Here is a 9327-nt window from a genome sequence, read left to right as displayed (position 1 = left end):
GTAACACTACGTAGAGTTCACTGGAAGTTGCTTTGGAGAAAAATGTCTGCTAAATAAGTAAATGTCAGAAAACATGCTGAAGCTGGAATGAGGCAGGTTCAGGGTAGGTCAAAGCTTTCCGTTATCTCTGAATCTTGACAGCACTGACGGTAACTGAGGATTCTGCTTCCTTGTTGCTGAGATCCACACCCTCCTCTTCCTTCGGTTTGCTGTTCTGGCTCATCTGCCGGCCTTTCCTGGTGTTCGAATCCGTGCCTTCGAACAGCCGTGCCATGAACCCCAGGCCCGCCTGCCGAATGTAGGCCTTTCCAGCCAACGAATAGAGCACAGGGTTGGCGCAGCTGCTAACGAAGGCCAGTGTAGAAGTAATGGTGCGGCTTGACTGCCACATGTAAGTCAACCTGTGAAAATGATGTGCTGTTAATTTTTTGTTTTATGCTGAGTTCCAGGACTTCTCATTTTTGCAGAGATGGGTTTCCATAGCAAATGGCTTACCTTTTTTTCAGAGGAGACTCCTCCGGGCACAGTCCGGCTATAACCTGCAGGAAAACGGGAAGAGACTGACAACTTGAGCTGTATGAGTGAGGGGAGGGATGGGGGACATGTCCTTCTAGTGTTCAAGCAACCTCAATGAACCTCCTCAGAATTGTGTATAACTCTACTGAGCACCGTTACTAGGCCTTTCTCGGTCCCCCGATACCCGATGAGATGTAACACCTCGGATGAGAATTTATCATCATTTGAGCTGTCTTGGACTGCAATGTACGGGGCAAGAACTTGGCAGCACGCACACACACACACACACACACACACACAACAGGAGCACATTACACACACATAACTGTACCTGCATCACATTTATAACTTGGTATGGCAGCCAGAAGAGGCCAAAGGTCACCACAATGGCCAGAATGAGCTTCTCGCTGCGAATTCTGCGGCGAAACTTGGTCTGTCTGATTCGGCGAAGAATGCACACGTAGCAGCTCACGATCACCCCGTAAGGCAGCACAAATCCGAAGAATGTCTCAATAGAGTAGTGGATCATCACCTGGAAGCAAGAACCACAAGTCACCACAAGCAGCCTGAGCAGAAGCGTAGCGCGACGGTAACGTTCTCCAGAAGTGAGAAATTCTTGGAGGGGTGAAGACTCAGAGTGAAAAGGCTGAGCTGGAGGAATGGAAGAACAATAAATACTTGGAGACAATAAAACAATGACATCTACATTTATTTATCAGACACTTTGTCAAAAGCAACTTCCAATGAACTCTGTGTAGTGTTATGAGTCCACACACCTTATTCACTGCAGTGACTTACACTGCTAGATACACTACTCACACTGGGTCACTCATCCATACATCAGTGGAACACACACACTCTCTCTGTCACTCACACACTATGGGGGAACCTGAACAGCATGTCTTTGGAGTGTGGGAGGAAACCAGAGCACCCAGAGGAAACCCATGCAGACACAGAGAGAACATGCAAACTCCACACAAACTGAGAGGAGATCGAACCCACATCCTCTCACACCACCTGGGTGCTGTGAGACAGTAGCGGTACTCGCTGTACCACCCAGTTCCAACCTGCCAATGAGCAGGAAAGGAATTCCACAACCCCAGTTCGAACACTTACCAGACTCTCTAGGGTGTTTGCGTTGGGTATGCAAATTGTGCGTATATGCTCAGTAACGTTCTCTTCTTTCTCCTCTCGGAACGCCAGGATGGGAGAGGACATGATGAGTACCAGCAGCCAGACTCCTACTAGGAGCCTCAGAAAAGCCTTCCGGGTGGCAAGGGTGCCCACACGTTGGGGGCATACCACAGCCAACATCCGGTACACACTCATGAGCATGATGAGCAGGACGGAGGCGAACATGTTGACGCAGCACAGGTAAAAGATCCCCTTGCACATGATGTTGCCAAACATCCAGGTTTTCTTAGCCAGGTAGATTACGAAGAAAGGTGTGAGGGTCATGAGGAATCCATCAGCGCACGCCAGGTGGAGGATGAGGAGGGTGGTGATGGAGCGCTTGCGGGCACGTGCCAGGATGCTCCAGATGACAAAGAGGTTCCCGGGGCAGCCCAGGAGGAAGACCAGGCCCAGGATGAGCGAAGCTATGATTGTGGAAGCATTGTGGCAAATGATGTTTTCGCAGGCCGTCTTGTTGAGATTGGATGGCGGGGAGGATAAGGCATGCAGCAAACTGGATGAAGAATTGAGGGGAGTTTGGGTTTGTGCCATTGCTGTAATCTGAGAGACAAGTGAAACAGAGACATGTACAATTATGAAGTCAATTTTAGTGAATGCCATTGTTGTTTACATTTACATTTATCAGACACTTTTCTCCGAAGTGACGTACATCTCATAGAAAATACAATGTATTCATTGCATTAGCAGGTGTGATTCTAAAGTACAGTTAGTTTGTTTCTTTCCACCGTATGAACCAACGTTCGTCACACAAGTAGCTGAGTAAAGCTTTATCCGAATATCGACGATTCCTGATCACCTTCCTCGTAATTTTTTTATTTGGAGGTACATATAAACATTTACGTTACATAGTAATAAACATTATTTTTTGTCGTAAACGCAGTGCGTAACTACTACAAATTAAACGTTATTACGTTACGTTGTATTTATATTTCCTCCCTCTGTGAAAAAGTTCCTGGTTTATGATTCCACTTTGTTGGACAGAAAGACACCATCAGGGACCCTGATACAAGAAAATAAACGAGGTTCAATCAAAAAGTGTCTGCGAAAATAATAATAATAATAATAATAATAATAATCTTTTTATAAGCATTATTATTTATAAGCAATGGGATACTCTTTGACTTAACCTCATACACGAAACTGAATCCTGTTCCTCCCTGGTTAAGACATACACTGCTACATTTTAGAAGATCCTGCGGAAAGACAGGAAAGAACATGACCTGACAAGGAAGGCGAGAATCAGATTAAGAGGATGAAGACAGCCGTTGGAGATGTTTTAAATGAAACTGCAGGAAAATGGAGTGGAGGGAAGGGAAAATGTGACGGGGTGAAAAAAAATCAAGGATAAAACAGGCAGAAGAGCAATTGATTGAACTGATGATTGACGGACGATGATTTTTAACTCTTGTTAAAAAGAAAAGTGGGCTGCTCAGATTTGAAGTTTCCTTCAATCGAGCAGCGGAGAGGGACAGAGTAAGGGTGTAAAAACCTGTGCGACAGGTTATTATATAAAAGACCAGTCTGTCGAACATGGTTTAATGGTCCATGGTTGAGAGCTTTGTGCAGCTTCGATGTGTGTTGGATCAGTGCGCGTTACACACCTGAGACACGACACTACGGATTTAATACGCCGAACCCCCGTGTTCTTTCACAGCGCCTTGCAGCCTGACAACACCTACGATCAGTACAGATGCACACAACCCTACATTTGGACACGCGCTTAAGATTAGCTCATGCTTCTCTCCAAAGCAACTTAGAATATTCAGTGTATTAGATACCAGATATTTAACTTATATTGCAACTATTCGCATTCCGTGCACCTTATCATATCGCGAGTCTTTGCTTCATGTGCTTGTTTAGTCTATCATGTCTGTATCGGCTGCTGTATGCAGCTGAATTACCCCGGGGATCTTAAAATATGTTATTTTATCTATTTAAAAATTTTATTTTATTATTTTAAATATAATGGGGGTGCGGTGGCGCAGTGGGTTGGACCAGGTCCTGCTCTCCGGTGGGTCTGGGGTTCGAGTCCCACTTGGGGTGCCTTGCGACGGACTGGCGTCCCGTCCTGGGCGTGTTCTCTCCCCCTCCGCCCTTATGCCCTGTGTTACCGGGTAGGCTCCGGTTCCCTACGACCCTGTATGGGACAAGCGGTTCTGAAAGTGTGTGTGTATTTTAAATATATTGATCTTAAAATATTAAGCCGCTTACAATTATGTACCTATTTATACAGCTGGGTAATTTACCGGAGCAGTTTAGTGTAAGTGCCTTGATCCAGGGTAATACAGCTGGAGGTGAAATTCGAACCTTCGGATCTAAAGGCAGCACTCTAACCACGACCCTCTCAGCTGCCCCGCATTTTACACGTTAAACAGAAATATCAGCTGTATTTGAATGCTGTTTTCGGCCGCATTTTGGCTGGTAGAAAACACAGCGACGGCACACGCTCATCAGCAAACACGCCATTGCGAACTTGTGTGCACTGCCACGCGTGTGCTTGAAAAAGAAGCGTACACCACAAACACGCTATGCACGTGCATAAAGACACGGTCACTCACACACACACCCCTCCACGTGAAGAGCGTGGCCCTGATTTTGCAAAGGCTGCCACGCCAGTCGGAACAGGTGCTGCAAACTCACCTCCAAAGCAAGAGTGCAGGAGCCCGAGTCCAGGGTCCAGGGTCCAGAGCGGGGACCAGGGCAGAGAACGTGAGCAGTGGTGAGGGTGAGCAGTAGAGGAGATGGTGTAGCGTTGCCAGGAGGACGGAATCTGGAGGATGGCTCTTGCGGTGCCGCTCCTGTCTACACGCCGCGCCCTTTCTCATGAACGTTCAGACGAGCCGAGGCTTGCAGGAAGAGAACGTGGACCATGTCTTCCTATCGCAGCGCGTTCCTCCTATATCCCACGTGTCCTTTCCAAACCTCCCCTGGGATTTCGGGCTCAGCGAGTTGCTCAGACTGCTCCCGCGCTCCTTCCCAGGAACACTTACACACATTTCCATACGCAAACAGTCACCATGCCAGACTATAATTCCCCAACACCTGCAGACAAACGCACTTGGATAAAATACCCCAGGATGTAGGTGAGTCACACGGTGACCTCAGCGCTCCGCTCACCAGGTTTCTCAATCGCGCTCAGCTGCATCCTGCTTCGATAAGTAACCCAGATCGCGCTGTGTGTGACACAGAAAGGTAGAGGGGGAGGACTGGCATTGATTGATTGTCTTTTCATTAACCAGTAAACATTACTCACACTTACACTCCTCTGGTAGTAAAAGTAGGAGAAAATAGTGCCCGCAGGTGAACTGAGAATATCTAAAGGAAACAGGATCCTGAACATCGTGTACTGCGGAGCAACCATCACACATTCGTACCCTGGGCATGACAGAAGCTGTACTGGTATGTGTATCTGGTGTGGGCCCATCAATCTCTCATTTAAGACCGAGTGCGTTTATAGATGGACGAAGGCAAAAGTAGATATTTGCTTATATTTCTGTCTGTGCATTTGGAGGTTTTTTTTTTTGTTTTTGCTTTTTCCTATGCGTTGAAATATACACACATTTTAATCCGCATTTGCGAGTTTACACAGCAACATCAGACAGGTGATAGAATCTGGGAGGTCAGATAACCGGTGCATGAATCCCAGGCGCGATCTCTGTCGCAAATCAGAGAGGGAAATGCAGAGAAACGTCCCCGATTTTTAGTTTAATTTCAAAGGATGAGTTTTTAAAGGTTAAAATGACAAAATTAATGTCACATTTACTTATTTAGCCAATGCTTTTCTCCAAAGCGACTTCCAATGAACTCCATGCAGTGATATCAGCCCACACACCTTATTCACTACGGTGACTTACACTGCTAGATACGTTACTTACAATGGGTCACTCATCCATACATCAGTGGAACATACACACTCTCTCCGTCACTGACACTTTGTCTTTGGGAGCATGTCTTTGAACTGTGGGAGGAAACCAGAGCACCCAGAGGAAACCCACGCAGGGAGAACATGCAAACTCCACACAGACTGAGCGGGAATTGAACCCAAGCCCTCTCACACCACCCAGGCACTGTGAGATAGCAGCACTACTCACCATGTCGCCCACATAATGACACCTTATATATATATTACTGACATTGCATTGATTGCTGACAAGGAAGATATGGTATCTTTTCAATAGAAGCAGTAAGGCTATTAACTCACACTTCCTACTGATAATCACTTAACCTGTTGCAGGGTCAGGGCGATCTGGAGCCTATCCCAAAAGCAGAAGCGGAAAAACCCAGAGCGGGGGCTAGTCCATCTCAGGACTATGGTTATTGAACTATGATAGTCAAAATGATACTGTTGTTGTATATTTTAAATGGTAATTGTGCCTTTGTTGTAATAATTTACTGTGCAGGGTACATACGTGTGTCTGTCATCTCTCTGTTGTTCTTGGGCTACAAGAAAGATTGAAGGCAATTTTATGCATTATTGAAATAAAACTTACTCACGGAATAGCATAATATATTCTATAGATGATCTCCAGCGCCCAGCATCTGTGAAATCATTTTCCATGACGTATCAGGTTACGCTCAGTATTTTACGGTGCACATCTGCTGCGTCTCACCTGTCTTTAACGTGGAATATATCCATTATTTATGAGCTCTTAGCTGTAACTGTCTGCAGTGCTTTTGTCTTTTTAAGCTTGACAAGCTTGACCTTTTCCGCCCGATGTTTATCTTTTCTCTTCATGCCGCTGTTGTTCTCAATATTCCCTTTACCTGCTGAACTGGATCATTAACTGAGCAGTTGTGATTTCAGGTAAAATTTTGCCAATTGGTGTCCACTCCCAAAATTACCACAACAGTAGAGCTTCAGAACGTGACTCATCTGCAGGCACCTGTGTGTGTGTGTGTGTGTGTGTGTGTGTGTGTGTGTGTGTGTGTGTGTGTGTGTGTGTGTGTGTGTGTGTGTCTCAGCTACGCAGAGCAAACACCAGCAAGTCCATACACCATCGAGCACTTTTCATTCCCAGCCCACCAGGAAAAGTACAATCTCCCGATTGCCCCCTGGCATTGTTGTCCAGGGTAAAATGGTTTTATGTTTCTTTTCTATTGGGGCAGAGGCTGTTTGTACAGACTTTCACTCAACTTCTGTTGGCAGAAAAGGATTGTGAAAAAATGGGTGGTGTTTCCAACCATGGCGCTAGTATGACTACAGATGTAAAACGTGTAAGAACTTCATTTCTTTAGCTTTAAGGTCTCCAAGTTATCTGCAGTTTTGAACACCCCAAACAACACATAATAGCTGTACATATGAAATGGTTTTTTTGTAAGAAAAGTCTTATAAGTATAACCCATAGGCCAAACCTATTTTATTCATTCATAAGCGCTTGTGAGATCCAGAGTCATGGTGGTCTGGAGCCTATCGTAGAAGCAGAGGGTAAGGAGCTAATCAGGGTACCTTCTGAACAGGATGTCGGTCCATTCCACAGTAGCCCCCATCTGCTACAGACAATTTGGAGCCACCAATTCACCTGAAACACACATTTTTGTTCTTGTGGGTGGAAACCAGAGCAACAAGAAGACAGCAATGTGAACAGACAGACCGAGCCAAATTCAAACTGATGCCTGAACAGCCCAGGTACGTCAGGGCAGCAGTGTTACATTTATATTTATCTGTCACTTTTCTGCAAAGCAACTAACAATGTTAAGCTGCTTAAACTTATTCACCATTTGTTGTACAGCTGGGTAATTTTACTAGAGTAATTACCTTGGTAGAGGGTACTTCAGCTACATGTGATACTTAAACCTGCAATAGTTGGATTTAAAGGCAGCAGCTCTAACCACTGCACTACCAGCTGTCCCTGCCTTACACTACCAGGTGTTACCCATCTTATACTGCTAACAGTTTCCTCATCATAGCCCTTAGAATGCGCTGAGTGCTAAAGAAATTTAATACAGGTCAAATAAAACTATCATGAAAGGTCCCCACATGTAATACATATAAATTTTTGGAATTTCTAATAAAATGGGTCTAATTTTAAAAATGTGTATTATTTTAACCATGTATAAAGGAAGAAAAAACTATTATTAGGGTTTATATTTCATAATTATTTTCATAGAGATTCTATAGATTGGATGCTATGGAATGGAATTTCTTAGAAAAATTCTGTTTTCTTCCAGAATTTAAATTTTTACTTCAGGTTAGACAACTGTGAGAGCTTGGCTTGGGATGGAAAACCAAAAAAGTGACAGAAGTCATGAGTACATAGCAATGATAGTACACTATTATAACAAATTGCATTTTAACAGACTATTAGCTGTGCCTGCTTTGTGGTAGTCCTCCAGTTCGAGTCCTGCTTGGGGTGCCTTGTGATGGACTGGCGCCCCGCCCTGGGCGCATCCCCTCCCCCTTCGGCCTTCGCCCTGTGTTGCCGGGTTAGGCTCCGGCTCCACTCGGGACAAGCGGTTGTAGTGATTTCAAAAAATTGCAGAATAGTGTAATTAATAATTGTGCAGGAATGAGGTACATATAACTAAATTTGCCAGAGGTTCCTAATAATTACGTGCTGTGTGTTAAACAGATAACGTAGTACATGTTTATCGAGAGCATGGGATATCAGGGGAGAAGCAAGGCCAAACGAGGTGAGTTTTGAGACTATTATTGAATGTTGAGAAGGATTCAGCACTTTTGAGTGAGAGGAGGAGGACATAACACCACATTAGAGTCAGAACTGAAAATCTTTCTGCTCATGTAGCTATGAAATATGTGAAATAGATATTAGGTATATATGGAGTATATGAAAATCTTATATATATATAATGATGTAATTATCATGTACGTAAAAATGATACCTCAAGGTACTAACATTTATTAATTTAGCTGACACTTTTTTCTAAAGCTTGTAATGATTTATCCATTTGGGTGATTTTTACTGGAGTAATTTAGGGTAAGTACCTTGCTCAAGGGTCCTTCAGCCAGAGGGGGGAATTGAAACTGCAACCTCTGGATCCAAACGTAGCAAATCCAGCCACTACACTACAGGCATTGCCAGCTGACTTTACAAGACCAAGCAGGAATGATGAAACTGATGTTTTTTCAAACAATTCAAGGTTCATTGGCATCTCAATAATGAGCCACAGTAAAGCTTAGAATACTTTATTCCTGCCCTGCAGAATGTCTACAGGTGTTACCCATCTAGAAAATTACTGAATTACATGGACTCTGTTCTAGAACTCTCTACAGCATGCAGTTTGCAGTAATAGGTAAACAGAAAAGACATAATGAAGACTAAGTAAAATAATGCAAAAGTGAGTAGAGCCCAACATGTATACTGTGGTGCATGGCACTCTGGGGTCAGATGGGGCAAAGAAGGATGCACATGCAGTGTTCAAACACCAAGTTTCCTCAAAAATCTGTATTTCCATTCAGCCCAGGGTCCCTAAGCAGACTGAGAAGTCTTTCTCCCTGCTGGCAAATACTCCTTTATGTTGCCCGTGAGTCACCCTAGTGGTTGCACACTTAGTTTACTCATTTTTCCCATAATGCAACTATTTACAATAAATATTTCCCTGCTTAAACTCACTGTAACATGGGTTCTTATGGGAAATTACATTAATTTAGCAGACACT

The 9327-nt window shown here is 44.2% G+C and overlaps 1 protein-coding gene across 1 annotated transcript; it reads right to left on the bottom strand.

Annotated features, from left to right (window-relative positions):
* Positions 1–4785, bottom strand: LOC108941282 (leukotriene B4 receptor 1-like). Its single transcript, XM_018764003.2, has 5 exons — positions 4351–4785; positions 1633–2250; positions 848–1048; positions 496–539; positions 1–401 (listed from the first exon to the last, which is right to left on the bottom strand). The coding sequence occupies exons 2-5, from the start codon at positions 2239–2241 to the stop codon at positions 122–124; spliced, it is 1134 nt and encodes a 377-aa protein (XP_018619519.1). The 5' UTR covers positions 2242–2250; positions 4351–4785; the 3' UTR covers positions 1–121.
* Between the last annotated feature and the right edge of the window lie 4542 nt (positions 4786–9327).

The sequence above is a fragment of the Scleropages formosus genome, chromosome 11 (genome assembly GCF_900964775.1).
Source record: "Scleropages formosus chromosome 11, fSclFor1.1, whole genome shotgun sequence".
NCBI classification, from domain to species: domain Eukaryota; kingdom Metazoa; phylum Chordata; class Actinopteri; order Osteoglossiformes; family Osteoglossidae; genus Scleropages; species Scleropages formosus.
This window is presented reverse-complemented; position numbering and strand designations above follow the sequence as displayed.